The 27947-nt window shown below is 39.8% G+C and overlaps 1 protein-coding gene across 12 annotated transcripts in view; it reads left to right on the top strand.

Moving 5' to 3' along the window:
• The window catches only part of LOC136829498 (protein split ends-like), a 162355-nt gene that overhangs the window by 114033 nt on the left and 20375 nt on the right, over positions 1–27947 (top strand). For 9 of the 12 annotated variants that reach the window (XM_067088272.1, XM_067088274.1, XM_067088273.1 and 6 more), the window contains 3 exons: positions 5304–5420; positions 6999–8137; positions 27710–27778. In XM_067088272.1, the coding sequence (XP_066944373.1) occupies positions 7027–8137; positions 27710–27778 (1180 nt within the window). In that variant the 5' untranslated portion in view covers positions 5304–5420; positions 6999–7026. The remainder of the gene's footprint in view (positions 1–5303; positions 5421–6998; positions 8138–27709; positions 27779–27947) is intronic. The other 3 variants (XM_067088278.1, XM_067088277.1, XM_067088276.1) reach the window with 1 other exon arrangement.

Consider the following 27947-nt stretch of genomic DNA (forward strand, 5'->3'; position numbering starts at 1 on the left):
GGGTAATAACCCTCCTCCTTAGGATGACGGCACTGTCAAATGACCGCATTCCAGTTTCTGTTGACATTCATTATTGTCAATATGGCAAAGGTTTATTGGTACAGTTGACCCCTGGTATTCGCGGGGGATGGGTACCACTACCCCCCCCCCCCCGAATAGCTAAAGACCTCTCTAAAAACACTTAAACTGCCTATTTTAATAGTTCAAAAAACTATCCAAAAATGCTTATAGCTGTGTATTTTTTTAGTTTTATCACAAAAAGTACATTTAGTCACAAAAATGATATGAACATACAGTAATTTCTAAATATTTCTCTTTGAAAAATACTGCGAATAGGCGAATCTTCCGCGAATAATGTGTATATATGTTCCACAGAGAAATCCATGAATAGGTGAAGCTACAAATCCAGAACTGTGAATAGGCAGGAGTCCACTTTATACATATATTTGTACCTTTTAGGGTAATGAAATAATGTCTGGAATGAGATTCAGTTCAACACAATCTGTATTTGAGTACCGTAGCGTTGAATACATTTTTAAGATGAACCTTACCCTCTATCATTAGCCTTATCTGCGGCAACTTGGAACAGGTACGACAAGTTTTAAAACTGAAATAATTGTTAACAAATGTTCCCAATAGTTAACCCCTCCTTTGGAGGGTTGGGGTAGGACAGCGAATGTTTTAGTTGTCATTCTTCTCTGTCGGCAGATTTGGCCAGGCGTTTAGACAAGTGCTCCAAAATTTGGGTTTGTTTTCTTGGTTAATGAATGGATTATATGGATTTTGGTCTGTATTTGGCAGTATGGATTCTTCCTTATCAAAATATGTTAGATTCTGTAAGGCAAGTGGTTGCAAGACCAGATTGGGTTAATTGACGTATGTACACGCAAACTGTGCATGGATCTTTGAGTGTTGAGTTGTGATTCAGACAAGCTTCGTGATCATAGCAAGGATTGGTCTTTGGAAGAGATAGAGAAGATGATAAATTGCCAAATTAGAAGAAAAGGATAGACCTAGGAGAGAGTAAATAGAACAGTCTTGAATCTAGGTCTTCTTTAGAATTAACACCTGGTCAAGAAGATAGAGAGAGATATGTCTATAGTTTCTTCTCTAGTGGATATAGATCCATCTACACCCAAATGTCAGCTCAGGGAAGTAGACTAGATTTAATGCAATTAGATATTGACTTGGTTAAATCTAGAATTGAATTTTGTGTAACAATTCAAGACTTGCATCGAATGTGTCCAGTGCATTGGCAGGGACAGTGTCCCTTGTTCCTTTGGCCACTCTGTGGATGCAGCCTTGCCTATCACCTCTGGACCCCTACCGACAGGCCTGGTAGTCCCGGGGTTTCCAGACGAGGACTAACATCTGCCTCCTACCTTTGCTTTCGGTCCTCCATGAACAGAGTTAGATCGCGGTCGCATAAGGACAGTTATGGTAGGTTTATATCTTCAATAGGTCTACATCTTGTGTTTGACCCTATTGTCCCATGGTTATTCTAGCGATTTGTCCGAGCCAGATGACCGATCGCAATCCATAGTGAATGCTGCCGTTGCACCTGCAGCCATTGCTAGCAGCCCTGAGTCTGTAGTTAGGCTTTCAGGAGTAAGCATTTGTGCCAGTTCTCCCTTTTAACATTGATGGTTGCACAGCTATCAGTGAGCCTGCATGGGTGGCAGCAAGTCTGCACAGGCATCAGCGAGTCTGCACAGGCCCCAGAGAGTCTGCACAGGCCCCAGCGAGTCTGCACAGGTCTCAGTGAGTCTTCACAGGCCTCAGCGAGTGCACAGGCCTCAGCGAGTCTGCACAGGCCCCAGCGAGTCTGCACAGGCCTCAGCAAGCATGCACAGGCCTCAGCGAGCTTGCACAGGTCTCAGCGAGCCTGCACAGGCCCCAGCGAGTCTGCACAAGCCTCAGCGAGTCTGCACAGGCCCCAGCGAGTCTGCACAGGCCTCAGTGAGTCTGTATGGGTGTTAGATAGTCCTCACGGATGTTAGCAAGTCCTCATGGGTGTTAGTAAGTCTGCACGGGGCGTTAGCAAGTCTGTGTGGGGCATTAGCGAGTCCGCATGTGCTGTAGCGAGTCTTCATGGGTGTTTGCAAGTACAAGGCATCAGTGAGTCCACTTAGTGAGAGAGCTTTTGACTTTCAAGTGTCTGCCGGATGAATTATGAGATCTTTAGCGCCTGGGATTTTGAGACCATCCTGGTTCTAGGGCTACTTTTGTCCTTTAGGAAGAGGATTCTTATTGGATTTGCTCTTCCTGACAGCATTCTCCTTTGCCTCCTTTTCAGGAAGAGGAGCATTTAGTGTATCCTGTCAGTTTTAAGGAATTAGTTCAGTTGTGCTTAGATATCTGCAGTCCTTCTTTTAAGCTGTCAGTTTATGGTACTAGGGAGACTTGACTAAGTGGCAAAAGTTTTGGCCAAAGAGGGTCTCCTTTTTGAAAGTCCTCTCTCTTGTCTGCTCATGGTCTGGCCAAGTCTCTCTCCATGCCAGTGCAACTGAAGGGGTAACATCCAAAGTCGAGCACTTGGAACGAACTTCTCCAGAGAAGACAAGTGGCCCAAGCGATACAACCAGCATTAGCAGGCATACTCCCTTAGGAGGAGAATTCTCTCATGATTAAGAATAGCTTGTCTACTCAAGCATGTGTCAGAAAACCTTGAACAGAACAGATTCAATCACCATGCCCAGGTAGGTCACTGTTTGTGTAGGTTCCAGAGATGACTGACATTCTTAGTAAGCCTAGGTCCTTACCAAGCCCAGTACAGGCTCTCTTGCCCTCATTCAAACACCTTGGACTTCACAAAGATAATCCGGTCTTCCAGGTACAGAAGTAACTTTTCTCCTAATAAGTAAAACATTCTTGAAGGGATAGCGCCCTTAGTCAAAACTTGGGGCATGGAACTCAGCTCGAAATGAAATGTTCAACATTGATATGTCTTTCCCCAAAAACAAACATTAGGCACTTCCTAAAAGTTGGTAAATGGGGACACTAGAGTGTACACTGTTCATGTACCCTGTCAACATCCATCTCCTCATCCCCTTCCTACACAGCAGTTAAAAGACAGTGGAGGTTGACTTCATGAAAAAAAGGGAAACAGTTGGCCACATAGATTGAGCCTGTATATGTCTAGGACTGGCCTCCGACCTCCCATTCCCTGGCACTAGGAATAGCCTGTGTGAAAAGGCCAACAAAGAAGCTGGTACTTCCTCTAATGCTGCCTTCTCTTATGGAGAAGACTTCCTGACCAACATCTGTCTCTGTTTGACTGAAAGGTTAAAAGCTAGTTGAAGAGGCAGTGAATGCCTGAGAGGAATGCAATAACCTTCCAAAAGAACTTCCTTTACCAGGAAATCTACAACTAAGTCTTCCCACACTTGAGTGAAGTGGCCCAACCTGCACCCAGAGGCAGAGGAGGGCTCAATGAGCTAATCAGACTTAGGAATCTTGATAATAGTGGAGGAAATGCGCATCCCCCTTTGGCAGAATGAAATCTGGATCCTTGCTGCCAAAATGACACTTCTTCCCTCTTGAGCCTGGAAGGAAGACCAAGGGAGAGAGGTAGAATTGCCCAAAGTGGCCTGGGATAGGTGGAGAAAGTACTATTTAGGTCTTCTGTGCTCCTTCCCTGTCTCTGCAGCTATAGAAACGGATAGCTTGTTGTCAATTACTTCCCAAAAGGACATGAGCTAGTTCATCTATCACATCCCAAAAAAGCCTTGTTAAAGAAACAAAAACCCTTAGAGGCTTTTCATAGGATCCCTGACCTAAGGAGGCAGTCCACCAAACTCCTTCAGACACAGTTAACAGTGGCTAGCACAATTCTCTAAAGGATCTAGCTTCGGTGGTGATAGCCAAGTTTAATACAAATTCAAGACCTCTTGAATTGAGAAATGCGGCTTAGCAGAAACAATTGCGCCTCTCTTGGCAAGAAAAACATGGACCATAACAGCTGGATCAGGAGAAGAGGGGGGAAAATCCCCTACTCGATACACCATAGTCCTCCTAGCAAGAATTCCTTGGGCATACATATTGCCTGTTGTTGCATACAACTCTTCAAATGATATTCAAGAATCATTCTTCAATTTCAAGTGAGCTTCAATTTCAGTACATATTTGTTTATGTTTGATAATGTATAGTTGCCTATGAGTAATCCAAAAGCACTTTGACCTTCTCCGTGAACAATTCCACGTTTGGGAAACGATGTAGGTCCAGGCAGTTCTCGTAGAATATTTTGGGTTGTAACTCTTCTGATGTCGATATTTTGCTCAATAATTTCCCACTGTTTTCCATCCTTGCCTACCAAAATGGAGCAGATATTCCCAGACTTTTCTGCATCTATATACTTCATTTTCTTCTTCTTCACAAGTATATCTACTTTGTATTGCATCATCATTATCATCATCAGTTTCCTCATCAGGTTCAGGTGAGCTTTCAGCATTTGGAATATATTCTTCTTCCTTGTTGTCAGACATTAGATCACCTTCAGAATCAGAGGATGATATTCTAGTCAACAATGTTAGAATTTCATTGTCCGAAAGAGTGTGTTTTGAGGACATATTCACTGTACTTAACCTCAGCAGTGACTAACTGGCTGATTATCATATACTTGATATTGAGTCATGAAACGTGTGTACAGTATATTGCCATGTCAAAAGAAATAACTTTCCATACAGACTAGCAGGTAAAATGACCGTTCGGTTGTTGAAGGTATAAAGGGCCACATCTCGTAGAGCAATGAGCTAATTTCAGTTTCCTTTTAGCTCAATATACATTGTGGTGAATTAGGAAATGTCGTGGAGAATCATGTTTGTTTGGGAAAAATTACAGAAACTACATACATTTGAAAGAGATATTGCTGTCAAAATGACCGCTCGGTTGTTCTTGTGTTAACTACAGTACTGTGAAAATAATGCCCACATTTTTTAGGCATAATAATCTTTCCTTATTTTAGAACTTGAATTCTTGTAAGTCATAGGAATGACCTTTGCAATTAGTTAGTTGACCTTATAGATTCTGAGTCTTTAGCATGTAAAGGATTTTAATAATCAGACACCTTTGTAGTCTTGAGGTACATGGCATCTCTTGTTTTTGCTTCATTTAATATTATGGGTGATTAATTTGTGTTATGATTCATGAACTGATTATTTATCATTTGTAGGATGTTACATACATGAAAAGTTTTATTTGTAAATTATAGAGCTTCATTAAATATATTTTATGCATATGATAGTACTATAATACCAGTCTTACTGTTTGAAAGTAATATGATACAAATATTTTTGATGTTCCAGATTTAGATGTTGAAGTGTTTCTCGAAGGTGGACTAAACTGACATTTCAGTTCTTCATGTTTCTGGTAGCATTTTGGTAGGAAAGGCTGCTCATTTCATTGGGATGGACACTACTTTGGTAAGTTTTCTTGGTACAGTGCTGTCTGTTTTCTAATGACTTAATTTAAGAGTTAGCACTTTAGGAGATACTTTGCATCTGTATGAAAAGCAAGCCATTGCTTTATAATTACTGTACTTTTTTTAGTCATTCTTGATAGCAGGCAAAGTTTGCAGTTAAATTTTTTATCCCATCTTTCCCGAACTTAGTTCCATACTTTTCTGTTGGCATAAACAGGTAACATGGCTCCTAACATGGCTCCTTTTACTCTTGCTAACAGAATCTTGCAGCCCAGCATTGTTATTCATATTCAGTTCTAGGATATTGATCTTACCTAGCTTCTTTTGCTTAACCCTTGTGACTTGGTTCTAAAGATTTTTATTATATTGTTGGATGAGATCTTAAGTTGATTGCTTCTTCTATGGTTTAGGGTGTCACTGAAGCCTGAAAAGTATTCTGATAATATATTTTTTCTTGTGCATAGGAGTAAAAACATTTTTTCTTATGTAATCACTGGTTATTTAATTTGGAGTTTGGCTCGCAATTAATAGAGTACTGTAGTATGCTTGGAGAGATGACCAAAAAAGGGCCTAGTAGAGTAAGTGCCCGATCTGTTATTAATAATTATGAAATAACATTTCATCATTAGAGAGTTTAGATGTACAATACTGTACAGTTATCTGCGCTTTAACGGTGCCATAACTGTTAACTTAATGCCTATTCTTGTCATCTGCACTGTCAGCAGCGCTTACGGTGTGGAAACTTGATGCAACATCAAGTCATAGCACTGTAAAACACTGTTAACGATGCTGAAAAAGTGCCATAAAATCGAATCTGCTGTAAGTTGGTGTCTCTGTCAGTCGGTGACGCACTGTATTGTACTCCGAATTTTTGTAGTTGATGTCCTGTAGAAATACTGTGAAAATTCATGGCATTTGATGCCCCTCAGGTTTCACTAACCAGTTTTGAGTCACACCATACATTTACAGTATACTTATATGGTTATACTGTAGTACTTATTGTATGCCCTTCACAGTATACATTGGAATTTGTCATCAGGTACTGCTTGTATAAACCTTCCTTTGTAAGTGCATTACAACTGTGAAGTAGTTTATCCAGATCACCAAGTCACTTTGCAAAGCTGTCAAAGGTATTGTGAAATAATAGATAAAAATTGGAGCAAGGGAAAGTTGAATGAGTTAGTTTGGTAAGTGGGAAGAGACTGGAGAAAATGATTGGCAAAAGATGCAGCAAAGAATCTCAAGCACTGTGTAAAATGTGCTGTGCCAGTTCTCAGCAGTAGTTATACTCCCCCGCACGAAGGCTTTTCAAGGCTGTTATTTATGTCTGTGAAACAAATTTTCAGAGATTGTAATTTTTTTTTTGATATTACTCAATCTAACAGGAATTTCTGGTAGAATAAATTAGATTTGTTTTTCATAGCTTTTTGGATTTTTATCTATCCACTGTGAAACAAGTATTTTCAAGTATTGCATTTTCATTATTGAGTACTCAGATTTTTATGGAACTTTGTTGTTAGATAAATGAAATTGTATTAGCTCTGGTTAGTTTTTGATAAGAATATCTTTATATTTACAGAAGAGATGCCTCTGACCACATTTTGAAGATGTATGCAGGGGCAGAAACGAGTAAAGAAACGCACAATATTTCTCCACATATTGCAGCACACAAATCATCACTGGCAGCTACCTCTGCACCAACAAATTTAACTTCTGTTGTATTGTCAGGTTCCTCCTCTGGCCCCCATGATGTAGTTCCTTCACACATCACTAACAAAGGACTCAGTCCTCATATCCCAACTTACCGCGTAGGAATACATGTGCCTCATCATTCAGTTGTAAAGGGAATAGATAGTGATGGTCACTTACTTTTACCTCGCCACAGTCATGGCAATCTTCCAAGCAACCTCTCTAAGAGTGCCCCACAAGACCTGTCTGCTCATGCAGCTGGAGGTAGTGAAAAGGCTGTTCCACTTGAGTTAACTCCACATACCTCAACACATCATCACAAGCCATTGCCTCACATTCACACAGTTGTGAGCCAGGCCATGAATAGCAGTCATGTAGGGACAGTCATACCTGCCCACCAGTCTGACAGAGGCTCTCCATATTACCGTGTTCAAGATCCTGTCATCAGTGTTCAAGGACAATCGTGTATATTAGTGTCAACAGTTGGGGAGGGTGTGTCTTGTCATCAGCCTACAACTCAAACAGCTACGCTAGTACATGCCCAAACCTCATTACCAACACAGATCTCTGCCACAAATTTAACAACTATGCCTGCTGCTTCATTAGCAGGTACTGTGACACTGCCAAGTCATGGACATCCTCTTATGGCATCCACAATTCCTCAAGGGCATATAGTGTTAACTGATTGCACTTCAGCATCGGCTGTTGGAGACGAACATGCTTCTGCTCTTTCACTAGAGCCTAAAAAAGAAAAAATTGATAATATAGACAATATGGGTGTCCCTGTTAACCATGATAGTGATGGAACTCAGTTATCAGTTGGAACTCAGCAATCTGTTGGATCACAGCCTGTTACAGCACAGCAGTCCATTAGTCCTCAGCAACATGTTGAAGGTCAACAACAGTCATCTGGACCTCAGCGAGATCTTGTGAGACAGGCGCTTCAGGCTGTAGTTACTCATCCCCAGCATAAGACTGGGAATGATCAAGAGGTTATTGAATACAACTACACAGCTGGAGACATAGCAGGTAAGTTATGAAGAAATGTTACTCAATGTCTTGCTAGAAGACAGTGCTGTAGTTTTTATTTTATTACTTTATTAGATTTATAGCATTTGCTTTTGCATTTTGATAGCTTTTGCATTTTGATATTTAATTGTTGGTGGAGCATGTAATACTGCAGTAGTTGCTACAAGGGGCACAAAAATTTTCAGTTTGGTTGTATGTTGAACGGGTCTGATATGAGTTGGTTTTAGGAAGGAAAAGAAGAACAAAGCTAGTTCCCAAAAGTCAAGTTTCACTTACTGGCCTGAGAGTAAAGGAAATGTTAAACAATGCAATACTGTACTGTAAAACTATCAGTTAGAGAATGCCTAGCCACTGTTTGGTGTTCCTTAACTTTGTTTCTGGAAGATTATACTCAAATTAATGATTTATTACAGGATTATTTTGGGATAAGATACTTTTCACTATACAATGAGCTAATGGCATTTTGGTGCTCAGCTGCAGGAGTTACTTATTTTTTTTGTCTGTACACTGCATTAAAGTACAGTACTGTTTATGTTATATTAATTTATATTCAAAGACTGTAATTCTAAGGAAATGATAACGTTTAGTTATTCTTTATGCTGGAGTTCTAAAAAGTAAAGAGAGAGTCATAATCTTGTACAGTTTGTTAATAAAAACCCATTAATCATAAAATATGCTTGTATGTTATGGAATGCATCCAGGTACACAGAATGAAGAGTTGTTATCCAGGGCTAACTTTGGATCCTTGCAGATACACTACTTAACATTCTCTCTAGGACTTTTCAGCATATCTGATGTGTTTACTCCTCTGCTATTTACAGGATTTCATTTTCAGTGCATTTCAGTTTCATTTTCAACTTTGTGTGTGATTTGTTGTATATTATTTTGTGAATTTCTCAGTTGAGTTGCTTTTCAGCCAGCAACTGATGTATTTCAGTTTTGTTACTGTTCAATGTCAGTGCTGGTTGTATGTTATATGCATTGTACTGTCAGCTTGCCAACATTATAATGAAGTTGGATGCAGCCTTGTATGATCTTTCCTAGTTGCTGTCTACCAAAATTTTTGAAGTAGGATTTACAGAGTAACCTGCAGCTACTTCTGTACATGTGTCAGTTCTTGGGTGTTGCAGGTCAGCCTGAAGTCAGACCAGTTGACATGCACCAAGGCAGTTTACCTGGGAATGTTTTTAGATGGTAGCAGACCTTGAGAGAACTGTATATTGCCTCCTCAGGACCTGTTTCCTTCTTTCTTTAGCCTTACTCAATGGCCAAGGCATGGTGAGTGTTGATCAGTCACCTTATCTTTAGAGAAGTTGTCTTTGCACAGTTCCTTCCATCTTCACTATATGTGCACAGTTCCTTCCATCTTCACTATATGTGCACAGTTCCTTCCATCTTCACTATATGTGCACAGTTCCTTCCATCTTCACTCCCTGCAGCTTCGCCTGTCTTCCTGTTGTATGGTGGCCTTGGTGATTGGTGCCCATCATCAGAAGAGCACTTGGCATTTGGCCTAAATTTTATATTTCATTCCATTTAATCCCCAGAAGAATCTTCCTTTGAAAACTCATTACTTATGGAAACATTCCTGTTTTAATTTCCTTTGTCAGCTCCTTGTTATTTTTTCTTGGGACTAAACTTAGATTAACATATTTGCAATAACAAAGTATGTTTATGGAGTTAAGCTAGTTTATATGCTAACCCATCTCTCTTCAGCTATAGACTAGCACAGAAGATTCAGTACCAGTAGATTATCTGCAAGGGCTTAGGAGTTGGCTAAGCATGCTTGCTGAAATTCTTTGCTTTGTGCATCTGAATGCATTTCTAACATTGGAGGCCATTTTATGATTAATGTGTTTGTATGAAAACTATTTTACTGTAAAAATATTGTATTTAACAAGGAACATAGTTGTTACAGATTTTTTTTATTAGTCTACAGAATACAACTGATGTTATATTTTTATGTCGTAAATATAGATATATTCAATTGTTTCCTTAGATATATTCAGTTGTTTCTCATTCAAATGATCACCGAATTTGGTTATTGTTGATGAATTTCCAGATTTTTTATTTTTCATTTTTCCAAGAATTTAAGTGATACCAAATAATTACATAGCTATTGGTTCCCTAACCTACAGCAGCTTAAAAATTAAAAATTAGTGCGGCGGCGCTACTATCGTTAGTGTGTAGGTGACAAGGTCCCACCCACTATCCGGGACTTAAGGAAACAACTCAGCAGAGAGCTCAATTCGTTTCCTGCCAGCTCCCGGTTAACATTGGAAGTTTTACGCAGCTGCTTCTTCGCTTATTGGCTGGTTGTTTGCCTGAATTAGGGGAAGTATTCAGGATTTGTTGCTTTGTGGCTTTCTATCATTGATGAATTGTTGTTTCAGGTTAACTTTAGGAATTACTTTAGTTAACAGTGTCGGATTCCAGTTCATCCAGTGTTCGCTTCTATTCTGAGGGTTGTAGAACGAGGCCAACTAAGCTTTCATACGATTCTCTTACAAAATGCACTAAATGTAGGGGGTAAGAATGTAGTAAGGATAATACTTGCAGAGAGTATCAGGATTGGGAGGATAAGGAATGGAAAACCTTGAAATCTCATCTAGAAAAATTAGAAAGAGATAGGAAGAGGAAAACAGCCATTAGGGCTGAGAATAGGGCCAATGCAGATTCCATTCCTTTGGATAATGTAGGGGATGATAGAACTACCACTCCTCCAATTCCTCCTTCTTTTCCTATCCTAACCCCTCCTACTTTACCATCTACTCCTGTTCCAGGTTCCCATGATTCCGTTCTTAGTGCGCCAGCCTTGAATCAAGGTTCGATCGGAGGTTCAGTGTATTATCTAATACAATTATGGAAATGGGATCAGCAATTAGATCTCTAATGGAGAAAAATGTGAGTATTGACAATGCAGTGAGAAGTGAGAGTGCTGTGAATGTTGAGGAGGTTGCTGTCTGTCCCACCAGTGCTCCTAAACAAAGGTCACTGTCCTGCTTCCCCGCACCGGGGAGAAGACATACTTGAGGTTCAAGGGAGGCTGGTGGGGTTTGCCCAGGCTTCAACTAAACGCCATTGGACCAGTGCCTCGGCTTTCCTCAGATTCGGAAACTTCCAGCCCGTGCAAGAAGCTCTCTTATTGCTACTCTGTTTCTTCACGCCTGCTCAAGAGAAATGCAGATCTTGGCGACACCTCTCCCCTGGCTGTTAAGAGGTACAGGGAGGCTAGCCCACAACCTTCCTGCAGTTTTCAAGTCCAGCCTGATTCGGCTGCTCATTATCTTCATTCGTTGAGAGACAGTCCTGAGCGCGGTAAGCGTTCTAAATGCCCGACTTCTTCTGAGTGCCCAGCGCCCACGGACTCACGCCAGACTTCCGCTGATGAGTGCCCGGCACCTGCTGTCTTGCGCCAGACTTCCACTCTCAAGCGCCCGGCACCAACTCCCGAACTTGATGCCAGCAGCTGAACTCCCAGCTTCTGCTTCTGGAACCCATGTACCTTCTTTTGTTAATCCGTCTTCCTCATCGGTTCAGGAAGATTCTTTAGCCCCACTCAAGCGTTAATTGACCAAGCTTATGGGTTTTTTGAAGAAATCTTCTTCTGCCCCAGAGCCCAAGGATAAATCCTTGTCTCCTATCTCTTCAGAGGAGGAAGAGGTTGTCCAAGATACGGTTCCCGCTTCTGGTTACTCGTCTCTTCTGCGTTTCTCCTGGATAATTTTCCTGATTTCTTCGTGCCTGCTTTGCCTACTTCTCCAGCTTCTACCTTCCTCATGAAAAAGCATTTGTCAGAAGGTACCAGGTTACCCAAGCTAGTTCTTTCCTCCTCGAAGAAAGCTCTCAAAGAAGTTCATGTCTGGCTGGCTGCTAAGAGAGAACAGGTCAAAGAGACATTCGCTTTTCCGCCCAGCAAATTGTTGAAGATGAGATACTCTTACTATGCCATGGGAGAAGCTCCTTCCTTGAGAGTTTCTGCCTCCTCCCAAAGGGACTTCTTTGGTCTGGTGGATTCGACTTGTAGAACGGCCTTTTCTACGGTCAAGGTGATGTTTTCCTCAACTGAGCTGGATCACCTTATCAAGAATATTTTTAAGGTGTCTGAGATATTTAGTTTTCTCAATTGGGCCATCGGGGTGCTGGCGAGGAGGACTGAAGACTTTCCTGATCTAGCTGAAGACTTTGCTTCTGATTGGTTGGGAGTTCTTTCGTGCTCAGATAGGGCAATTAGAGATGGCTCTTTAGAACTCGCCTCCCTCTTTTCTATGGGCATCCTTGAGAAGAGGAGCTCTGGTGTTCTTTCACCTCGAAAGGAGTCTCGCCTACACAGAAGTCAGCTCTACTCTTCGCTCCTTTAGATAGATCTCGCCTCTTTCCTCAAGTCACGGTGAAGGAGATTCTTTCGGCCTTGCAGAGTAAGTCTACCACTGACTTGTTGGCACAGACCACTAGGCATCCGAGGGAGCCTGTGCCTTTCACATCAAGATCTTTCTCCCCTCTACAGTCTCAGCGCTTTCGTGGAGGGAATAATAAAACCCAACCTTGACCTAGATCAAACTTGTGACCTCCTACGAAGTCCATCAAGAGGTCTTCCTTCAAGTCCAACCCCAAGAAGTGAGAAGTCAGTCCTCCACGCCCAAGTAGGAGCCAGACTTCTACTTTATAGGAGGGAAAGGGAGCGCAGGGGAGCAGATCCTTGGGTGATCAAAGCTCTCAAGGAGGGCTACTCCATTCCTTTCATAAAGACTACTCCTTTAGTAACATCTCCAACCGCCTTGACAACGTATTCTAAAGGTTCCATGAAGCCTTTGGCCCTCTCTCAAGAAGTTGAATCCCTTCTTTCCAAAGGAGCAGTGGAAGAAGTGCTAGATCCCCACTCAAAAGGTTTTTACAATCGCTTTTTTGTGGTTCTGAAAGCCTTGGGGGGCTGGAGGCCTGTTCTGGATGTCAGTGCCTTGAATGTGTTCGTACTGAAGATGAAGTTCTGGTCACCCTGGATATGCAGGATGCATATTTTCATGTCCCTGTCCATCCAGACTCATGGAAATTTCTACGCTTCATTTTTCAGGACAGAATACTACAGTTCCAGTCCCTGTGCTTCGGTTTATTGATGGCCCTTCAAGTTTTCACATGAATCCTTGCTCCTCTGGGGAATTGGCTTCACCTTCTGGGAGTCAACATCAACTTACAGACAATTGGCTTCTCCGCTCGTCAGAGGAGGAAAGGTGCTCGGAGGACTTGAGAAGAACTCTTTGCCTGACACAGGAGTTAGGCATTCTCATAAACGAAAAGAAATTCCTCATGACACCGACTCAGGAGATTCCCTATTTGGGGATGATACTGAACTCTCAGACTTTTTGGGCTTTTCTGTCACCCAAAAGAGTTGAAAACTGCCTTCAGATGGTCAGCCAGTTCCTTGTTCTTCCTTCCTGCTCGGCAGTGCAGTGGATGAGTCTTCTGGGACCCTTGTTTCAGTAGAGCAGTTTGTAAAATTAGGCAGACTGCACATGAGACCCCTTCAGTTTTTCCTCAAAGCGAACTGGTGCAGAAAGACCCAACCAGACTCTTTCATCTTCCCCTTTACGTCGGAAATCAAAGAGGATCTCTAGTGGTGGTCATGCGGAGAAAGACTTCAGTAAAGGAAGTCTCTTCTCCCAGTGCACCCAGACCTTCAATTTTATTCAGATGCCTCTGACCTAGGCTGGGCCGCTCTTCTGGATGGCCGGAAAGTCTTTGGAAGATGGACTACGGCGGAAAGAAGATTGTAGTGCATGCGGACAACACCACTGCACTTGCTTACATTCACAGATGGGGCCACTCATTCCTTCTCACTGTACGAGACAGTGAGGGATCTTCTTCTGTGGGCGGAGAAGAACCAAGTCACTCTTGTCACCCGGTTCATTCAAGGGAGAATGAACGTGATTGCGGACGAGTTAAGCCTCCTCAAACAGGTCCTTCCAACCAAATGGACTTTAGACCAGTTAGTCTGCGACAACCTGTGGAAACTATGGGGCAAGCCTACAATGGACCTTTTTGCAACGTCAAGACGTCTTCCACACTTTTGCTCTCCGGTCCTGGATCCTCAGGCATGGAACACGGACGCCATGCTTTTGGACTGGACGGGCTTAAATGTGTATGTCTTCCCTCAGAACACCTCCATGACCATAGTAGCTCCATTTTGGCCGAACAAGGAATGGTTTCCAGACTTGATTTCACTCCTGGTAGAGTACCCAAGACTCCTTCCACAAAAACGGTCTCTGCTCAGACAACCTCACTTTCTCAGATTCTGCCAAAGGTTGTCCACTCTGGCCCTGACAGGCTTCAGACAGTCAAGCACCTCGTCAGAGCAAAAGGTTTTTTGAGACAGGCTGCAGAAGCAGTTGTGAGATGCAGATGAGCTTCTACAAAAGCTCTACCAATCAAAATGGGCAGTCTTCAGAAGGTGGTGCAGCTGCTATAACGTCTCTTCCTCCGAGACATCTATAAGTCAAATAGCCGACTTTTTGGTATTCCTAAAGTCCATCAGGAAGCTATCGACCTCTACCATCAAAGGGTATAGGTCGATGCTCATCTCATTCTATAAGCACAGAGGAATGGATCTGTCTTCTAATCAAGATATCAGTGACTTGATCAAATCCTTCGATACGTCCAAGAATGAAAGTTCTTCCAATGTCTCTTGGAACTTAGACGTTATACTGAAATGGCTTTCAGGTCCTCTATTCGAACGTTCTGCTTCCCTCAGGAGTCTCATGAAAAAAGGCCCTCGTTTTAGTGGCTCTCGCTACTGCCAAACGTATTAGCGAGTTACAGGCAGTAGACAAGAGAATAGGTTTTGCACAAGGGGACGCAATCTGCTCTCTTTCTCTTGGTTTTCTCGCAAAGAACGAGGACCCTTCTAAACCCTGGCCTAGATCCTTCGTCATCAAGAACCTTGTGGATATCTTAGGACCTGAGTAAGAAGAGAGACTCCTCTGTCCAGTGAGGTGTCTCTGATAATATGGACCTTTGAACTGGGTTTCTTACAGAGCACCGGAGGTTGTTCTGTAAGAAACCCAGTTCGCCCACTCTCCAAAAATGCCATATCCTTTTTTCTGAGAGAGTTAATATTAGAAGCCCACTCTCAGATCCAGGAAGAAGCCTTTCCGTTACTTAAGGTTAAGGCTCATGAAATTAGGGGAGTCGCAACTTCCCTCAGTTTCAGATATAACTTGTCTCTTTCTACGATCTTACAGTTGACGTTCTAGAGATGCAAGTCCATATTCACCTCACGCAACCTCAAGGACATAGAGACAATGTTTGAAAACTGTAACACTTTAGGACCTTTATCCATGGCTGGCATGGTGCTGGGAGAGGAAGCATAGGGAAACTCTCTGTTCCTTTGCTATCCACTCGCCTTGACTCATGGTTTTGAGTCAATGGGAAGACTGGGGGTATATTGTACCTGGAGTACCCACCAGTTTGGTTTTTTTTATTTGTAGTGGTTGGGTAATGGTTCTAATTCTGTGGTGTAGGTGATAGTGTTGCTATTTTGCAATCTGGTCTTTGCCCAGGGCAAGGGCATCTTTTAAAACTTTGTCAGCATACAGTGTACTTCCTCTGCTGCAAAGTTCCAACTAATGCAGGGGCGACCCTTGGCTACACTGCCACATCCACTACAAGTTGAGAGAAGCTCCGACCAGAGGCAGTACCTGCCTGCAGCAGCTCTCTCAACAGGAAAGGGAACAACAAATATTTATTCAGTATTTTCTATTTAAAATTCATTACTTACTTAATGCTTTGGAGTAGAATATGTCCATGCTCTTTCCCACCTCCTAACAATGTGGAATCAGCAATGTAATTATTTGGTAAGTTACTTATATAAAAATGACATTTTTATGATAAAATAAAATTTTATGTATACTTTCCAAGTAATTACATGATCAGAGCCCGCCCTCTTCCCCTTCCATGGACATTAGAGTATGAAACGAATTGAGCTCTATGCTGAGTTGTTTCCTTAAGTCCCAGATAGTGGGTGGGACCTTGTCACCTATACACTAACAATAGTAGTGCCGTTGTACGAATTTAAAATTTTTAAGCTGCCATAGGTTAGGAACGAACAGCTATGTAATTACTTGGTAAGCATATATGAAACTTTATTTTATCATAAAAATGTCATGTTTTCTCTTTCTTGAAACCTAGCAAATTCTTTGATTTTGTAAAAACTGTCTGTGAGAATGATAATTTGGTTGAATATTGTCATATTATTTGATTACTTGTCCTAGAGGGACAGTGAAGTACAGGTTAACAGAAGCATAATGAACTAGCGAAGATATATATAATGTACTGTATATTGCTCAGGGAAGATGAGAAAGTGAGTATTTTCTTGGTTGTTTTGTACTAGTTTGTGAATGTACACTATACTGCATTGGGTTATGGCATCTGGGGAAATAGTGTGGACTTATGTTGAAGTGTTAAAAGGTAGGTGTTTTAAGTGCAGGGACATTGGTTAACAGAAAGTTACTTCTAAAATGTTGTGTAGATGAAGTACCAGTACTGAAGCTATTTCTAAGATAGGAAACTTGGTTTTAAGTTCTGGTCTTCATTTATTCATAACATATTTGTTTGTTTAAAAAGTTTAGGTAGCTATTAACTCTGTATTTTGTTTTCATTTATGCATGTTTAGTGCTTCACTACAGAATCCCTTAGGTTGTAGTTCAAATTTTGAAATGCCTGGTGGTGTAAGTATGGTGACATGTTAGCTAATTACTTTTGTCTTAAAAAAAATAACTTGGCTTTATGAACCTCTTTTGAAACTGCTAGCTCCAGCAGTTGACAATGAGGCACTAAGGGTTGTACTTTATACAAAAGGGTCATAATAGTATTTCTGATTTTATCACACATTGCCATAGGGAGAATGCCAATATTAATTATTTTTAACCTTGCTGGATGGGCATGATCATGTGAGGCATAATAATAGCTAGAGTTCAATCCGAAGTGCCTCAGGTGAGAATGAATATTTCATGCCATACAGCTTGAATGAATTTTGCGAGAATAATGTTCAAATTACTTTAGTGGGCATACAAGATAGAGGGAGATCAGTGTGATTTGAGGTTTCATGGGGGAATGTATACTGAATCTCCCCATCCCAGGATGTCTTTTATATATTTGCTTATAAATATACACAGGGATTGCTGTTGGTTTAGTTCTTATATTTTAGAAAAAACATGCATAACTCACTAAAGGGTACTGTATCTCCCCATCTCAGTACATCTTGTAAATATTTTACCATAAATATACTCAGAATATGTTACTGATGTTGATTCTTATCTGTTATGATATTGTGTGAGCTGTAATTGTAATTTTCCAAAAATTAAAAAAAAATTATTAGAAAAAACGTATAACTTGGTACAATAAGCTTAATTTTATGAGTGTCATGGAAAAAAGGCCCCTCAAGGGCTGGAAATACTAACTTTCAACTTCCCGTGGAAGTTACAGAAATTTAGTAGAATTTTTTTTCTTATACCATATGCATTTGCATATTATCATCATTCCATCGATGTGTTTTTTTTAAAATGGCCAACATTAAAGTTTGCTTGGTCTACGGGTATTCTTAATATATATTTTAGCCCGGCCTGTAAGGGTTAATGTAAATTAGTGCATAATTTTGCTTCAATACTTTACATTTATCTGTCTTTCATTGCATGCTCTAGAAGATTTTTGTAGGGCAATATGTCTGTTTAAACTGTTTCATAATTGATGATTGTTATTAATTTGACATCAGGTTTTCTTTAGCCAAGGTGGAATGTATAATATATTTTCTCTACTCTCCTTTGTGCATTTTTGCCTTAGTACCTGTCAGGTCTCACTTTACAGTCTGTGCTCTTTTGCTGTAATTATCTTGGCTTTCCTTGTGATCTTTGTTGATTTGTTTCCATGTGTACTAATTACTTAGCAACTGCCTGTTGCATCTCACCATCTCATCAGTTGCTCAAGCCATGACAATCTTTGGTATCTCAGTCTGTTTCCCATCCTCTAAACATCACATCTGTCTGCAACTTTTGTAATATGATTTCACAGTACTGTATACTCATACCATGAATGTCATTATTAAATAAAATTGCCTTTTTTAAAATCTCCTTAATGCTATTGTCCATATATATTGTAGAGAAGTACAGGCCTTATACACGTGAAATAGGATTTTGCTTGTTTTCTAAGGGGATACCATTGTTTATGAGTAGTTCGGTATTTTCTTTTGCATCGTCCAACCTTCAGGACCAGCTTTTCTGTCCAGCATTTTGCCAGAGCAATAGAGATGTTTACCTCTTCAAAGGTTTGATCATCTTCCACAACATTTTCTTTCTCCCTTTCTTCACCATTGGTTCTTATTCTCTTTCATCATCAATTCTTTCATCATCAATTTGCAGTCCTGAACATCTGTGACTCAATTTGTTTATATTCAGTTTATATTACTGTACTCTCTCTGAAACTTCTCCCACAGCATTCACACAGATTACTTTTCCTTTGCCCCTTTCCTAGTAACTGTAAGCTTTGTTCTTCCCAAATTGATTTTCATTCCTCCTTTCTCTGTCCTGCTTGTCCTTTTAAATATTTCCGTGACCTCTTCCTCTGATTCCAGTGTTATCACCTGTTTATCTGCATGCAGCAGCTCACAGGGTGTCCCTTTCTACTCTTTATTTGTAACCTCCCTCATTTCTGAAGTAGACATGTAAAGGACTTGGAACTGATCTTTGGTGGACACAAGTATAGTATCTTTTTTCTGCTCCATGAATCTTTCTTATATTCCTTGCTTCAAAATGTTGTATAGTATAAATTATAATTGTTCATATGGTGCTTCTCTTGTAGCTAACTTTGCATGAAGGCAGTCTGAGTTGTTGTTGCCTCTGGCATGAAGTCAAGCTGGAATTGTTAATTGTTGAAATGTTCATTACCTGTTCACCAACATCTTTTGCGATTTCATAATAATAATAATAATTAATTAATAATAATAATAATTTTTGATAATTGTTTAAGGGTAAGTTTCTGTGTTCCTGCATAAGTACAAAACATTCAATTGCAACTACGTGCTTATTGTGCTAACATTACCATGTCCAACCAAGTTCTGAGATTTATATTGCAGTAATACCTCTTGCATGTGTGTTTTGGCTTACGTGAATTCACAGATTTGCAAAATTTTCATTTGGAACCTAATTTGCATCTGTGATTTTTTCACAGATCTGTGAAACATTTATGTTTAATTTTGGAAGTAATTTATGAGTTTTCATGCTTTTAAGTGTAAAATTGGTAAGAAAAATTTATTTTTTAAATTTTTGTACTGTACATAAATATGATTTACTAATTTTCAAATAGTGTATTAATAGTAATGTAAACACAGCAAAATATTAAGGAAAATATAGTAAATTAGGTAAGGTTTTAGAACAATTCTTGCTTTTCGCAATCTTTTACTGTGACAAAGTCTCCCACTCAGGGGGAGGGATGTAGGCTTAACAGTGAATCATCTCGACATATTGACTGTGAAGGGGGAGCACCTGGGCAAACATAGTCTCTCTCTCTCTCTCTCTCTCTCTCTCTCTCTCTCTCTCTCTCTCTCTCTCTCTCTCTCTCTCTCTCTCTCTCTCTCTCTCTCTCTCTCTCTCTCTCTCTCTCTGTACTGTAATGAAATATGAATTATAGTAATAAGCTAACTTGTAAATGAAATGAAAGTGCTTTGGGAGCATGATTTGGGTGATATTTAGGGTTTAAACTCTAGAAATAATCATTTATTAGCATTTTTATTGACTCGTACCAAACATTCATGATTCCTCCTGATATGCAACAGGTTCTGGAACCTAACCTCATGAATGTTTGAGGTATTACTGTACATATTTATTGATGGTTACCTTGGAGATGAGGTGTTCCCTCTTTCTTCCCCAAATGATGGTAATTGAACAATTGCAGTAAAAGTCCAATTATTTCCCCCTGGTAATTTTAGCAGGGTATTTTTTCAGAAACAGTTTATTTCCAAGCATAAATGTTATGTTGTAAGTATTTTAGACATAAGTACAAAGCATATATACAGTAGTTTGTGAAATGAACTGGTTATATTATTAGAATGTTGTAGGTAGTAATTTAGTTTTGTAGTTACAGTAATGTTTGGATATTTTATCTTCAAAAGAATACACTTTTCTGTTTGGAACTAGGAGGGATGGTGGATTGGTTGTTTTAGAAATACTGGTTTGTTTTAGGAATATTGTAGAAGGTTGTGTAATTAAATGTCTGACATTTTATTTTAACATATACTTGGTTGTAATAGTAGTATTGAAGGTTGTGCTAGTTACTGATGAAAATGCTTTAATTGATCATGAAAACATGTTCATTATGGGTTAGTGAGTTGACTGTTTGTAATTTTCTACAATTGGGATTGTGGGTCAGAGATTCTGAATAACTTGATTTTTGCTGTACAAGAAAGACAGTGTCAGATAGGACAAACACAGGCAAATGATGGACTTTTGACTATGATAGTTTATAGGCCCATGAATGTCATGAATTATTAAACTTCATAAAGCAACAGGATGTTCATGACCATAAGTTTCTTCATCCCCTTGGGAGGCCTTGAAAGCAAGCCTTGAGAAAATAACATCACCCATCTTCATCACACCATTGAATACCACTATCGGAGAGGAAGTTACTGTACATTGATTGACTAGGAATTTTTTTAGGAGATGGATAATAACTAGGCTGAAGTTACTACAACAGGACAAGTATTGAATGGTCCACGATGCTGGACGAGCATAGACACGAATGCAGTATCAACCATAATCCAAACTTTCAAGCCACATTTAAGAAAAAATTTTTGTATTTACCAAATGTTACCATTTTCTTTTCTTTTTAAACAGTTGTATCACAGCGTCATTTAAATCTGGGATTTTATACTGTATCTTGGGGCTACAATAAACAAGTGCTGGAAAAACTATAGTTTGACTGTTTTGAGATTTTTTAGACTTTTGTAGTATAGTTAAACATGGAAGCATTTGTTTACATATCTCTTGAGTTTGCTTGCAAAGAATTTGACTTCTGATTATATAGAAGGGAAGGATGTTATTGACATTTAAACATTGTGCTGCAAAGCTCATGAATAGATTTTGTCATTTAAACACTGATTTAGAGCTTATAAATAGAGTTTGACTTTTTAAAATCATGTGAGCCAGAGCTCACAAATAGACAAGTCGATATGAGGTTTCAAGTGGGATCTTCGAAACATTAATGAGCAGGGCATATGAGATGTTGTTGACAGTGATGATTTTTAATATGAACTGCTGAAAGCTTTGGATTTACTTCACCTCCATTTTGAAGAAAAATAAATTTGCCAAATACAAATGATTCAGTGCAAAATCTATAGTGCTTATGCATTGAATGAGACTTTGTTTACAAGAGGGTCTGTGCTGATGAAGAAACTACAAGATGCATAAATTAAGTGCTATTACTGTATATTATTATTATTATTAATTTTTTTTTTTTTGTCCATCACAGTCATCCTATTCAACTGGGTGGTTTTTATAGTGTGGGGTTCTGGGTTGCATCCTGCCTCCTTAGGGTTCAATCACTTTTCTCACTATGTGTGCTGTTTCTAGTAGTACATTTTTCTGGATGAGTCCTGGAGCTACTTCGGCATCTAGTTTTTCCAGATTCCTTTTCAGGGATCTTGGGATCGTGCCTAGTGTTGATATGATTATGGGTACAATTTCCACTGGCATATTCTATATCCTTCTTATTTTGATTTTCAGGTCTTGATACTTATCAGTTTTTTTTCTTTCTTTCTCATTTACTCTGGCGTCCCATGGTATTGTGACATCAGTGAGTGATACTTTCAACATGTCATGTCTGGTCTATTGGCACATATCACCCTATGTATTCTGATACCATAGTCCCAGAGGATCTTTGCCTGATCTTTTTCTATCACTCCCTCAGGTTGGTTTTCATACCACTTATTACTGCAAGCTAGTTGGTGTTTCTTGCACAGGCTCCAGTGGAGGGCTTTTGCTACTGAATCATGCCTCTTTTTTTTACTGGTTTTGTGCAAGCGCCGGACATTGGCTTGCTATGTGGTTTATGGTCTCATCTTTCACATTGCACTTCCTGCATATGTGTGAGAAGTTATTTTCATCTATTGTTCTTTGGACATATCTGGTTCTTAGGGCCTGATCTTGTGCTGCTGTTAGCATTCTTTCTGTTTCCTTCTTGAGTTCTCCCCTCTGTAGCCATTGCCACGTTTCATCGCTGGCTAGTTCATTTTTCTCTCTCATGCACTATATATTTCTGGGTCTTTGTCTACTTTTATCAGTCCTTCTTCCCATGCACTCCTTAGCCACTCATCTTCACAGGTTTTCAGATATTGTCTGTATTTGCTCTTGGGTGTAGTTTTGTTGTCATGTGTTTTCTAGTTTTCTGGTCTATTCTGTGGAGTTCAGCCTTCGTCCGTTCCACTACTCCTGCACTGTATCTGATTACTGGTACTGCCCATGTGTTTATGGCTTTCGTCATGTTTCCGGCATTGAGTTTTGACTTGAGTATCGCCTAAGTGTCTGCATATATTCTTTCCTGATTGTGTCCTTCATCTCTTGGTGTTTTAAATCCTCTCCTCCTGTTATTCCCAGTTATTTGTATCCTGTCTCATATATGTGTTTGATGCTATTCCCGCGTGGTAGCTTTATCCTTTCAGTCCTTGTTACTTTGCCTTTTTGTATGTTGACCAAGGTGCATTTTTCTGTTCCAAGCTCCACCCTGATGTCCCAGGTACAGTCCTTACAGTCTGGATTAGGGTATCTACTTCCTTAATGCTATTACCATACAGCTTGATGTCATCCATGAACATCAGATGGTTAATTCTGTTGCCTCCTTTCTTGAGTTGGTACCGAGCATCCATCTTCTGCAGCACTTTTGTCATGGGAATCATGGCTACTATGAAGAGTAGTGGGGACAGTGAGTCGCCTTGAATGATCCCTCTCCTGATGTTAACCTCTGCTAGTCTTATCCCAGAGCTTGTAAGTACTGTATTCCAGTTGCACATTGTATTTTTAAGGAAGCTGATGGTGTTTTCCTCTGCCCCATATATTTTCAGGCATTCTATTAGCCACGTGTGCAGTATCATGTCGAAGGCTTTCTTGTAGTCAATCCATGCCTTGCTTAGGTTGGTTCTCCTTCTCTTACTATTCTTCATTACCATTTTTTTTTATCAGGAGCTGGTCTTTTGTGCCCTTGCACTTCCTTTGCAGCCTTTCTGTTGGTGGGGGATGGTGTTTGTATCCTCTAGGTAGTTGTATATATTTTTAAGGAAGCTGATGGTGTTTTCCTCTGCCCCATATATTTTCAGGCATTCTATTAGCCACATGCAGTATCGTCGAAGGCTTTCTTGTAGTCAGTCCATGCCCTGCTTAGGTTGGTTCTCCTTCTCTTACTATTCTTCATTACCATTTTTTTATCAGGAGCTGGTCATTTGTGCCCTTGTACATCCTTTGCAGCCTTTCTGTTGGTGGGGGATGGTGTTTGTATCCTCTAGGTAGTTGTATAGCCTTTCACTGATGATACCAGTTAGTAACTTCCACATTATTGATAGGCAGGTGATAGGCCTGTAGTTACTTGCTATTTTCCCTTGTTCTTGTCTCTCTGTACTAAGGATGTTCTCCCGGTGATCATCCATTTGGGCTCATTGTGGTTTGTGATACAATGCTGGAGTTGTTCTGCTATTCTTGGGTGTAGGGCCTTGAAGTTTTTGAGCCAGTATCCATGGACTTCATCGGACCTGGGCCTTTCCAGTTGAGCATTTTCTTTAGTTGGTGTCTGACTGTATCTGTCGTGATCTTGGTGAATCTTTGTTTTATTCTCCCCATTTCTTCTGCCTTGATTTCCTGGAGCCATGTTGCATGTTTGTTGTGTGGTACCGGATTGCTCCTTAGGTTTTCCCAGAGTCTCTTACTTTGTTCAGCTTCAGGAATTTCATGGTGGTTGTCTTCCCCTCTTAGTTGGCTGTATAGTCTTTTCTGGTTGGTTCCGAAGAGTTTGTTCTGTTGGTATCCTTTATTCCTGTTCATGTACCATTGGATCTTAAGTGCTTTGGCTTTAAGCGTTTGTTTTATGTCTTCTATTGTGTTGTTTAGTCACTTCTCCTGTACTTTGTATTTCTCATTCAGTTCCTCTCTTGTTTTCTTGCTTCTTAGCCTCTTTTCTGTCATCTCTTTCAGTTTACTCAAGTCAGATCTCATCGCCATTTTTTGTTTTTTCAGACGCCTTTTCTGAGGCAGTTGCTGTTTTGGTTTCTGTTGAGTTGGTTGTGATGGTGGTGTTGGTGTTTGTATCCCCATGAGTTCTACTACTAGTCTTGCTCCTGCATATGCCAGGTTATTTGTTACTGTGATACTGGTGGTGTGGATTAGTCTCATTATATCATTGACTTCACTTGTTTTTTCCCTTAGTTTCTTTGTGTTCTAGGCTTTCATGGAGGGGATCTTTGTTCTTTCTGTATCTGGTTTCATCCATTGTCTGAACTTTTCCACCCATTCCGACATCTGTTACATCTTCGGTGTTTCGTCATGTGTCGTTGTTTGGTAGCTCATCATTCCTCTTGTTTTCTGTGTCATTGTCTCTTAGTTCGTGTTCTTGTCCTTTGTTGCTGGGTGTTATTTCTCTTTCCAGTTCCTCTCGTTCCATTGTGAGAGCCAGGTCTTTTTCTCTATGTTCCTTACTTGGTCTGCCAGCCTCTGTTCTGTTTGAGGGGTGCTATTTCTCTCATTCCAGATGTTGACCAGTCTTCTGTATCCTCTTTCTGTCGGGTTGCTTCTGAAGTAGCATCTCCATATTTCCTTATTTTCTTCTCTTGTCCATTTCTTCTTCTGTTTTGCCTCTGTAGCTCCAGTCTCTGGTTGGTGGTTACTGTTGTGGTGGTCAGTTGCTGGATGACGACCTCTAAGTACCTGACTGTCCTTCCCGTCGATTGGGTTATATACCTGGCTGCCGGATGAAGCTCCTGTGTTGCCAGAGGTTCCATTTATGTCGTTGTCGTTTATTCTTTCATTTCTTTCCATCATTGCTGAGTTTTGCTATTTAACCCATAGCTGGACCCTACCCCATCGAGAATAGGTACTCATTTGCAGCTGAGTAGACTGACGAAATTATGGTAAAGATCCTTTCCCAAGGAATCAATGCCGAGAAGAGCGGTCACCCATCCAGCGACTGACCAGCCCCAGTGTTGCTTAATCAGTCCATCGATGAGCCAAGGTGCAATACTAGTTGAGAAAGCAGTACATTACTATTTGAAGGGCTTCAGGAGGGAAAGCAGGTAGTACAGAAAAGAAAATATAAAAGTAAATACTGCAATAACATAAGATACTAAATAAAAAAAGCTACAACAACTAAGCTGTGAAATGACCCTCGTGTGAGCCTGCTTAGCTAAAACCATTTCACACCAAGTTGAAGCTTCTGAAGTGTTAATGATTCTACTATATGATATGGAAGATTGGTCCATAACTGAAATGATACTAGTAGGAAACTTGTAAGCATCATTATTATACTGTATCAAATTTATCCAACAGAAACCTGTCAGGAAACTGGTATTGGATTGTCAAGTTGTTTTGAGTTTCTTATTCACTTTGTCGAGGCATTTGTGCCTCTGCCACATCTTCCATGGTAGGACTTGCACTGGGGCGTCTTGATGTCCTCAGCATGCTGAAATCAAGACAGTGAAGAGACATCAAGGTTCTGTCCGCTTCATGTATGGGGCTACCATGTTCCTGTCATGGTGTGTCATAAAAGCAACATTGTATCTGCCTTGGGGAGCCATATTTGATTGTTGTGTCTTAGAATCCCATTTCAGTATGATGTGGTAGTATATATGCTGTGTTGCTGTTGGCAGCCGTGGCTGTAATGTTTTAGGTTCCATTACAGTGTATCTTGTTATGCCTCAGTTGGACTTATGAACCGAAACTCCAGTATTTATCTAGGATTCGTCAGGTCATATCCTTTATCATTCACTGGAACTCACAGCATGTATCCATGTCTCTTTGGTTTTGTTGTCACAGGTAAAAGATGTGACTGCAAACAGTGACTTACAATGACTTTTATCATTGTGGCCTTCATATTCTTCCAAATTTTTCCAAAGTGAAATAGGTTAGCAAAATTGCAGAAATTTCATGAATTTTGTAAAAGTTAATTACTTAAGAACATCTTCCTATTAAGTAAATAGGAAAACAGCAGTTAAATTGCAATAATGACTATAAAATACTGCACTGAATTCATTTGGGAGAGTGCAAATGAGGAGGTAATGCATTGAGAAAAGGGCTGCCCCCAGCAAGAATACAGGCAAGGAAGACACTGGAATTCTTTTCTTTTAATGACGCTGTTGTCACTTAGCACCGTACATCCTTGGGTAGTATAGTACAAGTCAGACGAGGTTTTTATTAGACAAAAATTATTCAGATTTTGTTCACTAGTTAATGAATGTTCTTTGAAAAATTTGAATGCTCTCACGCTGACAAATCAGTACAGTACATTGTTTTGAGTATGATTCCTAACCCGTCATATAGCTTAGTCACAAAGCATAAAGAGGAAAAGACTTTCTCTTATGCCGTACTTTTCAAGTTTCAAACTTAATCACTGCTTGGTTCAGTTGATTTTTTATGTAAAATATGGTTTGTATGCTTGAAAACATGATGGTTTGAAAATTTCATGTTTTGACAGTTGAGGCTTTTGTGCATTAGGTATGTTATTTGTTGTTTTATTTTATATAATATTGTATTATATCCTTGAGTGTCAATTAACATATTAAGGTACAATAGAAACGATTGATTATTTTTGCAGGGCACTAACTTTAATTCCAGCTAATATAGTATTACTATTGATAGAAAAACACAATAATTCATATAAGAATGGAATGTAAGAATTTAGGAAAAGTTACTAATTGCCCCATGTCTAGTGTGATGCTCTTGCAAAGTTGCTATCGTAAATGTAGAAAAAAATAGAACTTAAAGAAAAGGGTATGTTTTCACCAAAAGTTTAGTCTTGAAATGAGATGGACCAAATCCTTTTCATGCATTGACTTGCTGTCTCTTCAGTAAGGTTAGTGTATGTGTGTTTATGTGTGCTAAAGTTTCTGTTCTGTATGTCTGCCAGGTTGGGAATACTATGGATGATTGATCTGTTGAATGGAAGAGGTCGTATAAGGCACTGTTAGTTGCTGCTACAGTCAGAACTGATTTTTCAAAGATTTAGAATAACAAGGCAGTTATTGTAAAGTATGTTAATGTTGGTAGATTTTGGAATATGTAATGGCAAGGAAGTTTTAATATATGTAGTACTTTTATTATTAATAGGTAGTGTTTGTAATTTGTGTGAATTTAAAGTACCCGAGTTCACAAATTTTCCAAAAAGTAGTAGTAGTAGTAGTAGTGGTAGAATGCTGTACAGTATTAGGATGTTCATTTGTATGTTTAGAAAAATGTTGTCATTTTAGTGATTAATGATCAGGGAAGAGCCAGGAGACATGTGCAGCAGGAGTAGGATATAGGTGGTTGTCATGTTTCAAAATCTTTTTAACATTTGCAGTACATGGATTGAGTGGTGAAGAAAATGAAGAAAGGACATTGGGAAGAAGACCCAAGTTGGAACTAGATGGTAAGAGCTAGACTTGTTAGCAAGCTTCTCTGCAAGTGATCATGATGCAGTGTGCTAAAGGTGAAAGGAAGTAGAAAGGACAGGTGGGAGAGTGAGAGTGCATACAGTTGCGAGGGTTTCTTCATGGAAGCTTGGAATAGGAAAAACTTGTTAATTATATGTGTGATGA

This window comes from Macrobrachium rosenbergii, chromosome 44 (assembly GCF_040412425.1).
Source record: "Macrobrachium rosenbergii isolate ZJJX-2024 chromosome 44, ASM4041242v1, whole genome shotgun sequence".
NCBI classification, from domain to species: domain Eukaryota; kingdom Metazoa; phylum Arthropoda; class Malacostraca; order Decapoda; family Palaemonidae; genus Macrobrachium; species Macrobrachium rosenbergii.